The sequence below is a fragment of the Alnus glutinosa genome, chromosome 6 (genome assembly GCF_958979055.1).
Source record: "Alnus glutinosa chromosome 6, dhAlnGlut1.1, whole genome shotgun sequence".
NCBI lineage: Eukaryota > Viridiplantae > Streptophyta > Magnoliopsida > Fagales > Betulaceae > Alnus > Alnus glutinosa.
Window position 1 is genome coordinate 25,214,085 of NC_084891.1, and position 17,731 is coordinate 25,231,815.

General features: G+C 35.5%; 1 protein-coding gene across 2 annotated transcripts in view; it reads right to left on the reverse strand.

Annotated features, from left to right (window-relative positions):
- Positions 1-542: 542 nt before the first annotated feature.
- LOC133870421 (calcium-transporting ATPase 3, endoplasmic reticulum-type) overlaps positions 543-17,731 on the reverse strand; it is a 34,807-nt gene continuing 17,618 nt past the window's right edge. The window contains exons 16-34 of one of the 2 annotated variants that reach the window (XM_062307542.1): positions 17,517-17,624; positions 16,066-16,218; positions 15,819-15,923; positions 14,368-14,564; positions 13,789-13,900; positions 11,679-11,777; positions 11,444-11,589; positions 11,306-11,363; positions 10,529-10,621; positions 9,850-9,900; positions 9,414-9,545; positions 8,928-9,029; positions 7,957-8,011; positions 6,952-7,037; positions 6,297-6,445; positions 4,606-4,711; positions 4,420-4,473; positions 1,747-1,795; positions 543-962 (exon numbers count right to left, since the gene is read on the reverse strand). In XM_062307542.1, coding sequence (XP_062163526.1) covers positions 895-962; positions 1,747-1,795; positions 4,420-4,473; positions 4,606-4,711; positions 6,297-6,445; positions 6,952-7,037; positions 7,957-8,011; positions 8,928-9,029; positions 9,414-9,545; positions 9,850-9,900; positions 10,529-10,621; positions 11,306-11,363; positions 11,444-11,589; positions 11,679-11,777; positions 13,789-13,900; positions 14,368-14,564; positions 15,819-15,923; positions 16,066-16,218; positions 17,517-17,624 — 1,923 coding nt within the window. In that variant the 3' untranslated portion in view covers positions 543-894. Of the gene's footprint in view, positions 963-1,746; positions 1,796-4,419; positions 4,474-4,605; positions 4,712-6,296; positions 6,446-6,951; positions 7,038-7,956; positions 8,012-8,927; positions 9,030-9,413; positions 9,546-9,849; positions 9,901-10,528; positions 10,622-11,305; positions 11,364-11,443; positions 11,590-11,678; positions 11,778-13,788; positions 13,901-14,367; positions 14,565-15,818; positions 15,924-16,065; positions 16,219-17,516; positions 17,625-17,731 lie in introns of those variants that run through there. The other variant, XM_062307543.1, reaches the window with a different exon arrangement.

The window sequence follows — 17,731 nt, forward strand, 5'->3', positions numbered from 1 at the left end:
TTTAAAAGTGATAACCATATTTTACGGATACAAATATTGCTAATAACCGTATCCGCATCCACATCCACATTTTCACCCATACATATAACCCTTTATACACCAAAAAGGTAGTTACATCAGCATGCTTTACACAAAAACTTGATGTATAACCCAATATAGATAGAGTTTCCAACAATTTTGATTTTCGGATTGCTAGCAATTCAGACAATAAATGAGACAGAACTCTTATGAGGCTCACCTGCCCCAGCAGGTTTCAAGCAGCGCACCCACCTGTTGGGATAGGCGGCCTCCCATGGGAGGTCTCTCATTTTTTGTCTAAATTGCAAGTTATCCGAACAACAAAATTGCCAAATATCCAAATCCCCCACTATTGTTATTTTGGGTCAAGGTTTCATACAGACCATCCAGCCTCAGTAGTCACTTCGACTAGATAAACCATAAACCCATGGAAATGTATCAAGTGATATCAATGGCATTCAACTAGTGAAACTTCTCATTTTCAAAAAAAAAAAAAAAAAAAACACTAACGAAACTTCTCGCTATTACTAATTTTGTAATAACTATATATATAAACCTATCATAAATAGCCTTTTTCCCCATTCAAAAAAAAAAAAAACCTATCATAAAATATACAAAGTACTTAGTGTACAACATATTATGGCATCTTGTGGATAAGAATGCTCACAAATTACAGAGATAAATGGGGATATCCTGGACATATGCGGCGTACGTCATCTTGTAACTCCATCTTTGCAGTGTGAATAAATAAATGAGAGATCATGATGAATGAAGTACTCTCCATGTTCGAGGGATGTCCATAGAGGGCATGAAAAGGATTCCATTCCCATTGTAATTAGGACTTTGTGTAAAATTTGGGTAAGAAGGTTCGATATCTTACTTATCACGAGATTCCCTTTTTGGAAGTAAATCTGGCCTTCTAAATCTGAAATTGAGCCTTATACCTACAACAAGAGGAACAGCCATCAATAAGATTATCTAATATATATCTATTGCTGTGATTGTTTGCATATATATATATATATATATGTGTGTGTGTGTACACATAATGCTTGGCTTGGATGCTATTCGAAAAGCATTGTTCCCGACCACTCCTACAAATGCTTTTTTAAGCCAATCTCTACTACTAATTAGTCCTAAAGCACCCTTCCTTAACAACTTTCTCCTCATAATAATTTACGAATTTCGTATATTTCCGTTTCTTGACAGTGAAGACTAGGATCATGAGCTTATTTTCCAAGTTCGAACAAGTTGAGAAGATCCCTTTTTTTTTTTGCCCCCATTTCATCACACGGGAGGACATGGGGACATAAGAAAGAAAATAGAGAGATGGGGCTTCTCTCGCTTTTGACATGGTGGGCCTTGGCATAAGGCCCACCTGACGGGCTATTAGCTCAGCTTTTCTCTCTCCAATTTCAAAATCTATCCTATAATTCTCCTTGTCCTCTCAGGTAACTAGCATTCTTTTTATTCATCCATGATGTAATACAATTTACTTTCAACTATTAACTTCTATTTTTCATTCAAGCTCATGCATTACATGTGCACTACGGGCTAGTTCCAGATGAAACCTGCTGAAGGCATTTTAGGAACAAACCCACTAAGCCATGTTGTTTAAAGATCATTATAAGAACATCAAAAGACCAAAATTCAAGTAAATGGACAATGAATTTGATGTCCCTAGCATTAACTGTAATAGTCAAGGCCGGATAAAAGAACAGACATTACCGTTGGAATTTCTTGAGAAGAACTTCAGCACCTCATCAATGATAATAACCTACAGCAGATTGAAAGTGAAGCTTTAGAATAGGCGGAAAGAATGTATATTGGCAGAAGAATTGCTTTATATAGAAGTTCTAGTTATAGAGCATTTAAAAGCGCTAACTATAGAGCATGAAGCTTTTTCTATGATATAAACAAAAATAATAATTTAATCAACCAATAATTTGTTTTTAACTTACATATACTAAGAATGTTCTACGTAAATATCCATACATAGAAGTGCAATTGGAACATATTCAACTGGGTTATATAATAGGCCTATTCTAGGGTAAGCCCTATTAGTTTTGCATTGTGGCCCGAACATAGATTATTTGATTTTTTTCTTTTTTGGATTTAGCTGCTATAATGGTCCTCTTCCTCTAATAATACCTCTATTTAAAAGTTTTGACTACAATTATTTTAGTAATTCGATTTGGGCCTTAACGATTTCGTGCATTTTATGAATAACTATTACCTATACTAAATGAACATTGCATTTTATGTCCAAATTCTGTAAGCTTTCATGATAAATATCATGAGGTATAAGTTCTTAAGATTTTTTACTTTTCAAATCCTTAAATTTATATTCAACACAAATCAGAAATGGTGAAAAGACTTTTTTAAAATATTAATCAATTGGCCTCTTACTTATCAAAAAAAAAATATTAATCAATTGGTCAGACCCAATATATGTAGAATTGGTTAAAGAACCCTAAAAGCCATCAGGACCTAGAATTAAAAGAAAGGAATACTAGAAAGTCGGGTCTATAGCCGCCCCTATTTCAGGTTGACACAATAACTCAATTGCATCAAAAAGCTGGCAATAAAGATTCTTTAATTTTTTGGCCAGTGTCAATGACATACTTAGAAATAAGATCGACAATTTTTTACATGACCCGCGAACTCGATACAAACCCAACACAAAATTAGCGGGTTAAGGTTGAAGGTATGGCTAGTTTAATTAAATAGGTCAAATTAGAATTGACCTATATAGTCTTATACTCATACCTCAACACAACCCGAACACGACATGCGACATTTAGAACATACAATTTTTAACACGACTCGCAAACCCGACATGAATCTATCACGAAATTAGCGGGTTAGGGTTGAGGGGTCTGACCCGTTTAATTAAATGGATCGAATTAGGGGTGACCTATATATTCTTGTACTCATGCCTCTACACAACTTGAACCCGACACGCGAACAAAAATTGCCACCCATACTTAGAAAGAAAGACCTTTGCTGACAAAAATTAAAAAATTAAAAAAAAAATAAAAGAGAAAAAAATAAAAGGAAGAAGAAGAAGAAAGAAAAAAAGGGTCTGAAACTGCTTCAAGTTTGAAGGTTAATTTGGCAAAATCAAATTTTATTCCTGTGGAGAATGTTGATCAAGTGGAAAGGCTAGCCAACATTATAGGGTGTGGGATTGCTTCTTTGCCGGCGAAGTATCTTGGTCTTCCTTTGGGGGCTTCCTATAAGTCCACTCATATTTGGGACAGGGTTATTGAGAAGATAGAGCATCGACTGGCTAGTTGGCAAGGTTATACCTCTCCAAGGGTAGTAAAGTCACCCTTATTAAGAGTACTCTTGTCAATGTGCCTACTTATTTTTTTGTCTATGTTCCCTATCCTGGGGAGTGTTGCTACTCGCTTAGAGAAGTTGCAACAGGATTTTCTTTGGGATGGAATGGGTGAAGAGTTGAAACTTCACTTGGTAAGTTGATCGAAGGTGTGTACCCCAATTTCAGAAGGGGGGCTGGGTATTCAAAATTTGTTGATGTTCAACCATGCTTTGTTAGGTAAATGGTTGTGTTTGTGGCGGTATGGAATTGAGAGAGATGCTTGGTGGAGAGCGGCGGTGAATTCCAAGTTTGGTAGTTTGTGGGGTGGGTGGTGCTCCCACAAGCCTGTAGGTCCCATTGGGATGGAACTGTGGAAGAATATCAGGAAAGGGTGGCGGATTTTCTCTGGTTTTACTAGATTTGAGGTAGGGGATGGGATTAGGACAAAATTTTGGCATGATCTGTAATGCGGGGATATGTTGTTGAAGGAAGCATTTCCTGTTCTTTTTGGTATTGCTCGGGTAAAGGATGCTTCCGTTGCGGATAATATGGAGGTTTTGGGTGGCTCTATTCAATGGAACATGAGCTTTGTTAGAGAGGCACATGATTGGGAAGTGGATGTCTTTGCCTCCTTCTTTTAGGTGGCTACATTAAGCCACGGAGGGGCGCCTTACGCTTTCAATAAAACTTTATTTACTTTTCAAAAAAAAATTCTTCACATCTAATACCCCAAAACTTACTGACCAAAAGCAAAGTAACCTTGTGCAGCAACTTGTTTTGACCATACAAGGAAAAGAAAGTTTACTTGAGTAGACAGGTAGCTAAGCTGAAAATGTTCTATTCCTAGTAACCTTGTGCAGCAACTTGTTTTGACCATACAAGGAAAAGAAAGTTTACTTAAGTAGACAGGTAGCTAAGCTGAAACTGTTATATTCCTAAAATTTGAAAGCAGATAATGCACCAGAATTTGAAAGCAGATAATGCACCAGAATAATAGCTCAAGTAAGGAAAGGTCCTAAGCCAATCATTTGCATAAAATAGTTAAAACATAGAGAACATGAAGATACAAGACATACAGGAAATGAAAGATAGAGGACAAGTCTCCACTCAGCCCAAGATAACGGTGTTACCTGCGACATAAAACATTTCAGTTCATCAAATTTACAAAAAACAGGAAGAAAAAAATAAAATAAAATAAAATAAACCAAAACCATCACTTAAAGAAAAACATAAGTGGATTGCGAATAAATGAAACAACTTACAGAGAAAAGAACCGAGAGCGGATGCACATACAAAATTAGTATGTGAAGGATCATAGTTAGGAAGATTGAGGCAACAAGCCATAAATTACTCCAGGGAGGAATAACACTAAAATTAAGCACAGTTAAAAAAAGGAGTTAGTTCTAATGCTTTTTTTTTTCCTCAGTAAAGCACATAATCCACAAATGGAAGCTAGAGAGAAAAGGAAGAACTTATTCTTTTGCATGCACAAAAAGCTGTAGAGTTAACTCAAGTGACTAGCAGGCACATACATATATAACTGCATGTGTGTGTGTGTGTGTGTGTGTGTGTGTGAGAGAGAGAGAGAGAGAGAGAGAGATTTCAGCATTGACACATTAGTTCTGGGTTGACAATTTTTAGGATCCAAGAGCTAACTGAAGGAAGGAGCAACGGCTAGGAGTTTTCAACTCCCCCACTCCCACTACTCATTTCTGCACCCCTCTTCCGAAACTAATCCCAAGGGTCTCCCTTACCTACACCAAAAACAAAAACAAAAAAAAAAAAAAATACAGAGATGTTCTTCTCGTAGTATCCTAGCCTAAGCAGAGTGCAGTCAGACCATGGGTTTGTCACTTCATACTTCAAATAATATTCAGAAAGTTCAATCTCTAAATCTCCCATAATAAAGAACTCACTAAAACCTTTTTTTTTTTCCACAGATTTAGTCAAAACTGGTTGAATTTGCTTTAACCCAGGTACCCAAACTCAACTTCAACTACAAACATCTTTGATGATCATGTCCTCAAAACTTCTTATTACACCCTTTTTGGCTGAGCGTTATGAAGACACTGGAACAGAAAAAGAAACTAAATTTTGAAAAAACAACCTCCAAACAAACTAAACATTTCAACTAAAACAAATTAAAAGAAACAAATATATAAAATCTGGAAAGTAAGATTTTTCAAGATTCCAACTGGGATGAAAATCTGAACAAGAAATTCAATTTTACTCACAGAGCCAGGTTATCTATTAAAAAAAATTGAAACCATGCTTCCTTCCCCATACATTTTCGTATTGCATAGAACATGGAAAGACATAAATTTAACAACACACACCTATGGCTAAGAGGTAGGACATAAGGATACTAATCAACATGGCTTATTTTATTCAAACCATCCAGTAAAATATAATCAGCAAGAAGTATGGGCGCTAAATTATAGTCTACCTCTGTTCAAAAGATGCAGCCAGCTGATTTAAAGTGTAGTATGCCACGAAATTCAAGTTAAAGAGAACAAGAACAAATCGGATCCACAGGATAAATTAAGCGAAAATAAACATGGTGATACTTGGTGGTCATATTTTTTCCTCTGATTTCAAAGAGAAATGCTACATGTACTTAAATTTTTACTAATAGAGCCTTACTAAGATGAAGTGAAGCTTATTTATTGGTACCCGTAGCATTTCTTTTTATTAATTGTTTTGATCATCTTTAATGAATAAGCTCCACATCAGTTAGTAAGGCTCTCTTTGTAACAGTTTAAGTACTTGTAGCATTTCTAGATTTCAAATGCTACCTTAGTGGGAAGAGCTAAAATACATTCAAAGCAGGAAAGTTCTTTTGGCTACTTGTTACATTAAATTATACATGTTTTCAGCAATCAAAATAATTGACCTGAGGCTGAGGCAGAAAGAAAAAAAAAATTAAATAAGAAAAACTAATTTAAATACTCACAGAAGAGATTGATTTTCACTGAGATTATTCAAAGCATTGAACATCTCAACGACAACGAGCACAGTCATGGACACAGTTGACGGATGTCGATCATCAAATATATTGCATGGATAAGTAGTCTCCCTCATTGCACAAGTGTCAAAATTCATCTGAAATCACAGATATAAGAGTTCAATAGCAGCAATTTCAATGAAAAGAACACTGTTACTCAATACACAGACCAGTAAAGAGCAACAGCTTTTAACATTTTTAAATAATTTACACTGCAGAACAGGAAGCAGGAAGCAGGAACCAACAAGAGATGAAGATAATCTTCCATTTGCTATTATGCTTAGTCTTTTATGAGATTGAAGAATATTAATCAAGTAACCCATAATCTAGTTTTTTTTTTTTTTCCTTTCTGGTCACATTGGCTCCAATATGAATGTGGAGGATGCATTATCCGGCTTATATCTCAAAACAATTACAGTTAACACAGAAAATTAAGGAGATCATAAAATTCAAACTTCTCAACGCAGATCGCTCCAAACTAGCTTAAGGAAGCCACAAACCAAACCAAGCGATACTTAACAAAACCACATAGGTCCATTTATGCCCCATTCCAATAAGCACAATTAACCAACAACTATATTCCCAACATATAATGAATTCTTACCAATTCACTGTATGGTAGTTTGGGGCCACTGTCAGCATAAACAAACCACCATATGAACCCCGCAATAGTGGCAAGGCCAACATAAGCTGCACCAACCATATTATAATTCATACACCTTCATCAGGACTCACATAAGAAAATAAACAACAGAGTAATATGCCGTAACCCTGAATAATGCCACACAATTGTCTAAAGAAATCGCATATTAAGAAAGTCCAAATGCTAAACCATTTATCTAATGAAAATTAGTTTTTCTTAATACAAACAAATTAGTAACCCCTACCCTCAGGATTGTTATACAACATAGCATCAAAAGGCAGTAATTATAGGATTAGTTTTGAGAAAAATTAAGTTATGAAAATATTCAATAAAATCTAGTTGTCTCTTACCTAACTCTCAGCTAGATGGTTATATGTTACCATATTTGCAATATTTTTTTCTAGAGTGCAACAAATAAAAATGTGAACCAATATACATCAACATATGCAGCCCAACATGACAATTTTTATCGGAAAAAATTTACCCACATATAAAGCAGATCAAACTGTTGATAAGTGGTAATTCCTTGTGGCTCACACAAACAAAAAATAAATAAATAAATTTAATTGGGGGAGAAAACACCAGCACAGGAAGAAAAGAAAAAAAAAGGAATTGAGTGTAATTGGTAAAGGGTAGCCAGCCTGAAGACATTTATGAAGAAAATGCAATTTGATTATAAAGAGGGAAGACCAATAATACATATGTCCGTGTATAAAGAGGAAAACTCAATAATACATGTCTGCACGTGTGTGTAGTATAACACCCCCACCCTAGTTTGATAATGTTGAACGCACCATTATACTGGAATATGGTAGGCCATTTAGAAACCGTAATTAAATAAGACAGAATGGCACATATAATCAGAAAAGATGTCATTTTATATAGACAGAGTCACAGAAAGGATGTCATTTTATATAGACAGAAAGGATGTCATTGCAAACAATGTGCTATGTCATTTATGACTACCTCCAATTACCAAATAACGGAAGAACAGCCATCCAGTGACAACGGCTTCATTTACCTGCACATTCCGAATTCACAGCGTTACACCTTGAGAGAAGTGTCTTAACATGAGAAGTAAGTCTATTTCTAATCATGTATGAAAAAAAAAAAAAAAAAAAAAAAACATTTAACATTCATAATAACTTAAATATATGGGCAAAGGAAAAAAGTCTAGTAACAAAAATAATACCCCCAATGCGTCTTGTCATATAATTTGCACAAAACAAAGACCTCACACACACAAAAACATATAAGAAATAAAGGAAACAGTAACAAACTGATCAGTTGTGACATCCCAAAAAGTTAGTTCCACATCGGATGAGTAAATTGTGATATGTTACATGGATGCTAAGTCCCATATTTGTTCTTTACTAAGTGAGACTGAACTTTATAAGAAATTTCAAGGAACTTCAATTGTAATATTAACTAGTCTTTTTGGAGTAATAGCATTGATGTGTCTTTCCTTAAGGCATAATAAATGGTATCAAAACAACCTAGTAACATCATGCGGTGTTGGGGCACTGCGATATGATGTGGGCTTTGACGAGGATGTTAGGGATTTGAGTGGGGAAAATTGCGACACCCCAGAAAGTTAGTTTCACATTGGTGGGTGGATTGTAATATGCTACATGGATGCCAAGTCCCACATTAGTTCATTACTAAGTGAGGCTAAACTTTATAAGTGATTATAGAGAGCTCTAATTGTAAAATTGCCTTTTGAAGTAATAGCGCAAATATGACCAACGCTTTTCCTGGGTCATGACATTAGTTGCAAATGTTGCACTATCAAAAACATGAAAAGCTCAAAGCCATTTTTAATTTCTCATCTTCTTGGCAACCAAATGGAGGCTAGAAACAAGTTAAAAGGGAAAATTGATAGAGGCAAATGAATAGATACAAATCAATAAACTCAACAACAATGAATAACACAACACCTTACGAGGTTTAGCCTTCATCACATCAGAGTCTTGCTTATTGAAACCAATAGCAGTGGCAGGCAGTCCATCAGTAACCAAATTGACCCAAAGCAATTGGACCTGGATTTAGTATTGGAGAGAAGAGGGAGATCAGATGTTCAAACCTTAACTCTATGCATTTAAGCAGAATATGAAAACTGGAAAACTGCAATGGGATTCAAAATTTCAAATGATTGCTTCCAACGAGGTGATAATTAACATCATTTTGCTATCTTGAAATAAAGAACAAATCAGTTCTCAAAATCACGCAGTAGTACTATGCATGACTCCTTCACTAAAATTTGAAATCTATACATGTTTTATGCACATATAACTATGAAGTCTCTACTTTTGCATTGAAAACCATTAAAATGGCAAAACTATACAAAAATAAGTAGTCCTTTAGATTTTTGAGATAAACCGATTTGACTATGAAGATTAAATCATGTACACTAATAAACTCACAGGGGCAAGAGTGTCAGGTATTCCAAGTACAGCTGCCACAAATATGCAAACTACTTCACCAATATTTGAAGAGATCATGTATCTAATGAACTGCTTAGTGTTGTTGTATATGGCCCTTCCCTCTGCAACAGCCTGCCCATGATTAAATAATTAGTGTCATTTTTTTTTTTTAACAAAATAATTAGTGTTATTGTATATGGCATTTCCCTCTACAGCAGCCTGTCCATAATTAAACAATTACAAAGTTGAATGGCATTATGATACTTTTTTTCTTTAAAAGAGAAATTAAAAAGAAAAAAAAAATAATAACTTGTTGATAAACAAGATTGTAAGGATAAAATGCATACAAGGAAAAGAAATAAATACAAAGGAAGAAAACAAATATAGAGAAGAAAATGGCGATATTTCTGATAAGGATGAAGAGAGACTGGCATACCGCAACAATTGTAGCAAAATTGTCATCAGCCAATACCATATCTGCAGCACTCTGAAAACCCAACAATAAAGACAATGAGAAAAATGAAAAAAGAACTACCTTTGGTAAATTTTCTAAAAGAAAACCAAGCATGGAACTAAGATTGGCTTACTATGCACATATACTGAGATTGAGGACAATACTTTTTTCTGGAAAAATAGGATAACATAATACTATTATAAACCCTAATGACTTTAGGACCAAAATTGCAGAATTAAAACCTAGGTTTAGATTGTCCATGAACAAAACAAGGATCAAATAAACATTAGGCAAATACCAAACTTAATGTTTCCTTCCGGCCTTCATATGTATATGAAACAGGTATTCTAAGCCAGAACACTATTTTTTAAATTTTCTTTTTATGAATAAAGCCACAACACTATTATGGCACTCAGCTTCTTCATCATCCTGGAAAGTTTACTTTTGTGGAGTCCTTCCCAAGAAATAGGATAGCAATGAGAGACTCCAGTTGGAAAAAGTTCTAGAGTTCAAAACTCTGAAGATTAATCCCACCGGCTAATGATATCTCTCTTACTTATCAAAAAAAAAAAGATTAATCCCACCGGCTGGATGGTGCTCATCCAGTGTGTGGTCTGGGCTTCTCTATCACTTTGCGCGCACACACACACAGAATTCATACCTTGGCAACAGCAGTTCCTGAGCCCATGGCAATTCCTATATCTGCTTTTTTTAGTGCAGGTGCATCATTGACACCATCACCGGTCATCGCAACCTAACAGATTCAAGTAATTGAGTCCAAATTTTCAGGGAAGTGAGTATAATAAATAGGATTAGTGACATATAATGCCAGATAAATTAATAGATACTGATATGAAGAGCTGCAAGATATGACCACTCAACTTTAAGAAAACCTTATCCAAACTATTTGGGTCAGTTGCAAGAATCTGGCCAAGCAGTCGCATCAACAAGAAATTTTAACAAATCAAAGCCAAAGCCAAAAAGAATAAACGATCTACCACATCTTTCCCTCCCAAAACTCCCTCTTCTGCACTTTTCCCTCTCTCTTCCAAATTTTCTCAATTTAATAACTCCACATTAACATCCATCTTAAGAAGCTTTTCCCAAAATTTCATATAGATGCAATAATAAACATGGTCAGCCTTGTTTCTTCCCAAGAAAGAGAGAAAAAAAAAAAAAAAAAAGATTCGCCTCAAGACAAAAGAAGACCTCCATCAATGGAGATTCAACAAATTATAGCACCTACACTGCAAAATGACTAAGCAACAACAAGCAGGCAAAGAGAAAATTCTACCCTTAAAACACTTATTCACTAACCTCTACACTCTCAAGTGAACAAAACAACTCAGGTACTGACAACAAGCAATAAATTGCACCAAGACCCGGCAATGAACAAGATATACATGTAATCACAAAATTATTTAGACGATAGACCCACCACTTCATTTTGGTGCTGTAATGCCTCGACCAGCATTCTTTTATGAGAAGGTTCAACCCTGCCAAATTGGAGGAAAATGTATATTGAATACCAAATCTCCCACTGGAATTTATGAAACATAGACAGCACAAGGTTTACCTGGTGAAGAGTGCCATACGTTGCAATGCCAGTGTTTGCTGCAGCGCTGGAAGTTCTTCAAACTCCGTAGCAGTGAAAGAGCGTCCAGAAAAGTCTACAAGGTGATCAAAAGCACCTATCTTTTGGCAAATTGATTCAGCTGTAGACTGAAATTGTGTCCCGAATCCCGAATTAATGAGGGAAGCATAAATATGAAAAGAATAACCCTATTTACAGGTCACCAATTTTGAGTTACCTTGTTATCCCCAGTGACAACTATAACACGTATGCCAGCTGTCATGCATGAAAGCATAGCATTTCTCACTTCCTCTCTGGGTGGATCGAGCATTCCAACCTTCAAAAAGGTAGAGACAAAATAATGGTCAATTAAATATTTTTCAACAAAATCTAAATCTAAAAAAAAAAAAGAAAAAGTACCACATGGTTCAACAGGAAACAAACTGCTACCAAAAGATCCGACAAACCAAAGTAAATATGAAAATAAATAGAAGATATGTAATAGAGATATATCAGTAAAAAATTGAAAAATGGTGTAGAAATAGATTGTTTCAGTTTTGTATCCATCACCAAAAGGGGGATCCAGAAACAAGTATTGTATGATTCTGAAAAATACACTTTTAGCAGTCAGATATTACACATGCCAAAAACAATTAACGATTCTATACAATCTTATTCTTCAAGGTTTCTAGAATGAGTTCAACAAAAATCCCAATATCCTAAAGTGAGGATGCCCATAAGGCCACCAAAAAAATATCACATCAAGCATATGAGACTCATGACTTAGTTATCTGTTGCATGGAAAAGAGTTCCTCCCGTCAGAAGCATGAAGAATTTTCTGATCCCTATGAATCACAAAGTAGATGATGAAAATGATTACGACGCATTCTCCTGTATATACTTTCCTTGATCCTAATCTTTTTTTTTATATATAAGTAATCACAGTTTACTAAAATGTGCAAAAGGCACAGTCTACTAACTCCCCACTCTTCTTACATATACAACATCAATCATCCACCATAACATGTCACTTTCTTAGATTATCCATAGTATCTTTCCTAGCACAGTCAACCAAGCAAAAAACGTTACTCTCAAAAGAGCTCTATTTCGCCAAGTAATCCTTCAAGGAAAATGAGTGCTATCATGGGGAGCAAAGACACTCTAGAATGATCTAACATCAAACAACTATTTTTTGGAAGATATTCAACAAAGCTTGTCTTCACCACCGTGTCTCAATCTAAAGGAGTACAACAAATTTTTTTTATTTTTTATTTTTTATTTTTATTTTTTGGAGTACAACAAATTGAAGATTGAGGTAAATACATCAACCTCCCAATCGTGAGCTACTCTGAGAAAATTAACATTCCACTGATGAGAGTCACTAGAGAACTCCAAATGATCTGCTACGGCTTATCCTTACTACGGGCCAAACTGAATAATTCCAGATAAGCTACCTTGAGGGCATGATCCTTGCACCACACGTCATGCCAGAATCTAATTTTGGAGCCATCACCGGTTACAAATCTAATATGACTAGAAAGCTCCCCTAGCCCCACCGGATATTCTTCCATAGCCCTATCCCATACAACCCATGAACCTCTTTTGAACAACACCCTCCCAACATACGCTAATCACTTGATCCAACACTAATCACCCTCCCACCGTCTTCTTCTTTTTTCCCTGTATTTCTCTTTTTCTTTGTATTTTGGGTCTTTTTCGACTTCCGTTGGCTTGGGTTGTGGGTCTCTATTGGTTTTGGGCCTGGTTATTTTTTGGGAGGGTTGTTCGGGCTTTCTGGTGGGTTCGGGGATTTGCTGAGTTGGGTTGGGTTAGTTTTGGGGCTGGTTTGGGTTGTTTGATGGAGGCTTCTACTGTATTTAGGGTGTTATGTGGGCTTTGGGTGTTGTGGGTCTTTGCGGGTTTTCTAGGGTTTTTTTTGTGGGCTAGCTGGGATGTTCCTCTATATACTACATGTGTACTTAGGGGCGCCTCAACACTTTTTGAATAAAATTCTCTTACTTATTAAAAAAAAACACACACACACATCTATAAAGCTGTGCTTTGAAATCACCCGATCCAAAATGTGGTTCACTTCAGTTCCAATACACTAATTTTGATTATTCGAAAATTCAGTTCATTTCCAATATACTAATTTTACTTCTCTTCACTTCAATTCACATTATAACTCATAGTGAAAATTTTACTTTGTATATAAGCCTACTCCTGTCATTAGGCCACGTTCACATCCCACTTCCACATACTAGAACGATCGATGTTCTAAGTAGCTTAGTGCAAGAATTTGATACACACACCATATGAGTTTTAAATGTTTTGAAAAGAAAGCATACCAACCCAATAAACGTAAGATCCTTCTCATCATCAAAGGAAAGAGTCTGCTGACCCATGGGCATCCATTTCAAGGCAAGAGCCAGGCATCTTAATGTCTCTTTTCCTGCAAAACTGACCGATAAATGTGTGTTCATACTACTAAAACATTTTTAAAAAAAAAATCCGAACACTTGACCAAATTATAATATCAAAAATTATGCATAAATTAATCCCATCCTAGAAAGTTTAGCCATAGTTGCAGTAACTCTGAAATAACCCACATTAGCATCAATGTTCAGCACCAATAATTGTCTTTGAACCTTCACTATAGAGGAAAGAATTTAAACAAAATTGACAAGATTAGGTTAATTGAACCCAAATATGCAATATGTGCAGAGAAGTTTAATGGCATTAAATCAAACTCATCTTTAGACAAAAATGTACTAACGTTAGTTTGATCTCATTTTTCTTTTTTTTAATCTTCAAAATTACTTAAGGTATATAAGAAACACAAACAAGCACAAAAAGAGTCAACAATGACAAGAACAATCAGGGAAAGATAGAAGTGGTGTAAGAGTGGTGCAAAAAATTAATCAAACCTGTGGAACCTTGATTCCAGCTCAGCTCGTATATCAGCAGTCAGTGGAACAGTCTGACCATCATCATTGCACAGAATATTTGTGCTTCTAGAAAGGATACTTTCTGGAGCACCTTTAGAAAACATAATATGCCTCTGCTTTCGGCTACAAATGACACTCATCATTTTACGATCCCGAGAAAAATCCAAAACAGATATCTACAAACATCATTATCTCAAATTTACATCAATAAGAAAATAGCACAATATTACATTAAATAGTAGATGCTTTGATAAAATATTCTGTATTGCACTAAATTTAAAGAAATCAATTCTATTTAAGACATCATATTTTATAACAATACAAACTAAACAGGAAAATTGTGAAGAAAAAAAAAAAGGTTTAACCATTGTAATATCTGGAAAAACAAAAAAATTTATAATACTCAGCTTTAACACTATAGAATATTCCTTCATCGAAAAAAACTCGGGGCTATTTGGAAAACTTTTTTTCAAAACTCTTTTCGCTTCTTAAATACTGAAAACTCTTCTCAAATATTAGTTATCCAAATGGATTTTCAGATGTGGCCCCCCATCACTAATACACTTTTCAAAACAAACCACAAAACTCTTCTCAAAACACAAAACACATTTTACAAAACATTTCTCAAAAAATAAAACACAAAACACTTCCCAAAAGATAATTACCATGAACTTCTGGTGGCCCCACAGTGACCGCCATGAACTTCTAGCAGCCCCGCAGTGGCCGCCCGATCTATCCGACGGCCCCACAATGGCCACTAGGACCGTCTGGCATGGACCCCGCAATGGCCACCACCAGGTTGCCACCATCGTGGAGTGTAAATTGCAATAGTGTTTCTTTTCTTTTTTTCTTTTTTTTTTTTCAAAACCACTTCTCAAAATTTGACCAAACAAATTTTGATTTGTGGACCCCACATACAACACTTTTTTCAAATGTAGCCCCCACCAAATCAATTCTCAATTTTTACACCCAAAACACTTCTCAAAACTTTACCCAACTGATCCCATATTCTTCATCTAAAACAAAGTGACTCATTATTGTATTGTTTCAACAATCCAATCAGGCAGTATGGTCTGGAATTTAAAACCCAAAAAAATTAAATTTTGGCAAGTGATGATTTCCCATCAAAAAGAAAAAGAAAATTAGACAAAAAAACCAGTATTGCTATGTACTTAGAAAACTATATCTTCCAAGGCCCCCTATATATGTTAAAGTCAAACGAATAACCAGAAGTTGATATGTAAACAGTGTAACAAAGGAAACTAACAATGACCATCAGTGGCAATCCAGTGACATGAATTAACATTAAAGTCAACCAAATCCACTAATTTTTAAGTCCAACTGGGTCAATATTAACATATATATATACACACACACATATGTGTATGTGCATAATTGCATAGCATGTAGGAACCAATTACAAAGCAAACCTTTTTAAATTGGTTCTCCCAGTAGTGATTACAGTAGGATGCACGCTCATGCCTGCTCAGCATATTCAGAGCAGAAGGCAAAGAGTCAAATCCAGGAAGGCCAACCTGAAAACATGAATCAACAAAAACAAACAAGTGCATGATAAAAAGGTGTACAGAAAAAGAGTAACAAAAATAAGAATAAGCAACAACCTCAGTAATTAGGCAAGCTGGATAGCTTTAATAAAGCTGAGATCAGAAGTCGAACCTTTTCTGTCAGGACTCGGAGGGCTACTTCAGTTGACTCGCCAATTTTTTCATAGTTCCCCTTGTCAGGATTATATTGTAAGACAGACTCGTTGCAAAGGGCTGAACACATTGCTATGTGCAGAAGACAAGGTAATTGAGCTGGAAATTCGAGCTGTAAAACAAGCCAACATCATATCGACGCATTACCAAAGAGGAGATCCTGTATGCATACACAAATATACTACCATTTCTATACTCAAATTCTATTTTTTATTGATAACCGGGGTGTCCGGGGCTTCGCCCCAACTAGATCCCCACAACACCGTGCAAAGCGCCCCCCCCCCCCCCCCCCCCCAAAAAATACTCATTTCTAAAAACTCTAATACCAATATATTTATTAATCCCTCCTATAATGGATGTCTTGAATTGAAATGGCACAATGTTTAATAAGAAAAGTATATTACTCTTAATTTCCCCAGATATGGGTACGACTTTTTAATGAGTATATTGGTTTTTCTTTTCTGAATAGCCATGGGCAAAATGGGTAGACATGGATATAAATTTAGCAACTTTTGAGAGTGGACACTCATTTTGGAAGAAAAAAAAAAAACACTCATTTTGATACAGAGGGAGTAATTGTTTACTTGGAAAAGAGAAAATGATTCAGTATAGTGATTCCGAAACATATATCTTTACTATTCTCCTCTCTTTTTTTAATAATATCTTTACTAATCCATTGGAAAAGCAATTCACCTTAATTTCCATGTGACACACTTACATCTAAGGTATTTGCAAGACACTAATGCTTGTGCATCCATGCAGTGAACCTGCTGGCCTTACAACCATTTAAAAATTATTTAGAGAGGGGGGGCTCAAGTTAATGAATCTAAGCATCCTATTAGCACATTCTTTATTATTCTTCACATACTTTGAGGCATCTTGACAACCCTGAAAATATCACTCAAATGCCAAAATATCTATTCTAGCTTATTTTTTATAACTTAAACCCCAGGTCACAATCATATCCTATTCTGCTGAGATGTAGTTCAACTGACAAATAACTACATAAGCTGAACTGATGGAGAGTCAAAACCATTTGCATATCTAGTGTACGGTATCAGAGATATAAGTTTCACCACGGGCTTGACCACTCCACATGAATCTTCACTAGTATCCCCCTATTAACTACGATTCTGTCACACTTATATCATGGATAAAAAAAAACACCATCTAACAGGAGCCATTTTGTAAACTAAGTTTCTGTTATAGAATGATCAGGTACAGAATTCACATAATCTACCATTCAAAAAAAAATGCACTCACCCCGAATCTTATAATTGAAATGAAAAAACAAAGTGTAATCCCAAAATGTATGAGTCAATTCTTCAAAGAGAAATAATCGTCACAAGTAGCAATCAAGGTACCTTGGACTATGTACATATATTGCAGGACATACAAAAAATAAATTACCTTCATCCCCGTGCTGTCAAAGATAATGCCTTCTGGTGCATATGTTGTCCCACTGACACTGTATTCAGAAACCACAGGACCACGCTCTACAGAACGAACCACACAAACCTGGCCAGACAGAGTAGCAGAGCCAAAATTTTTGCTTAAAAAGACAGCTTAAAAATTACACCACAGATAGTCATGCATCATCAACAAAATATGAATCAGAGATTTTC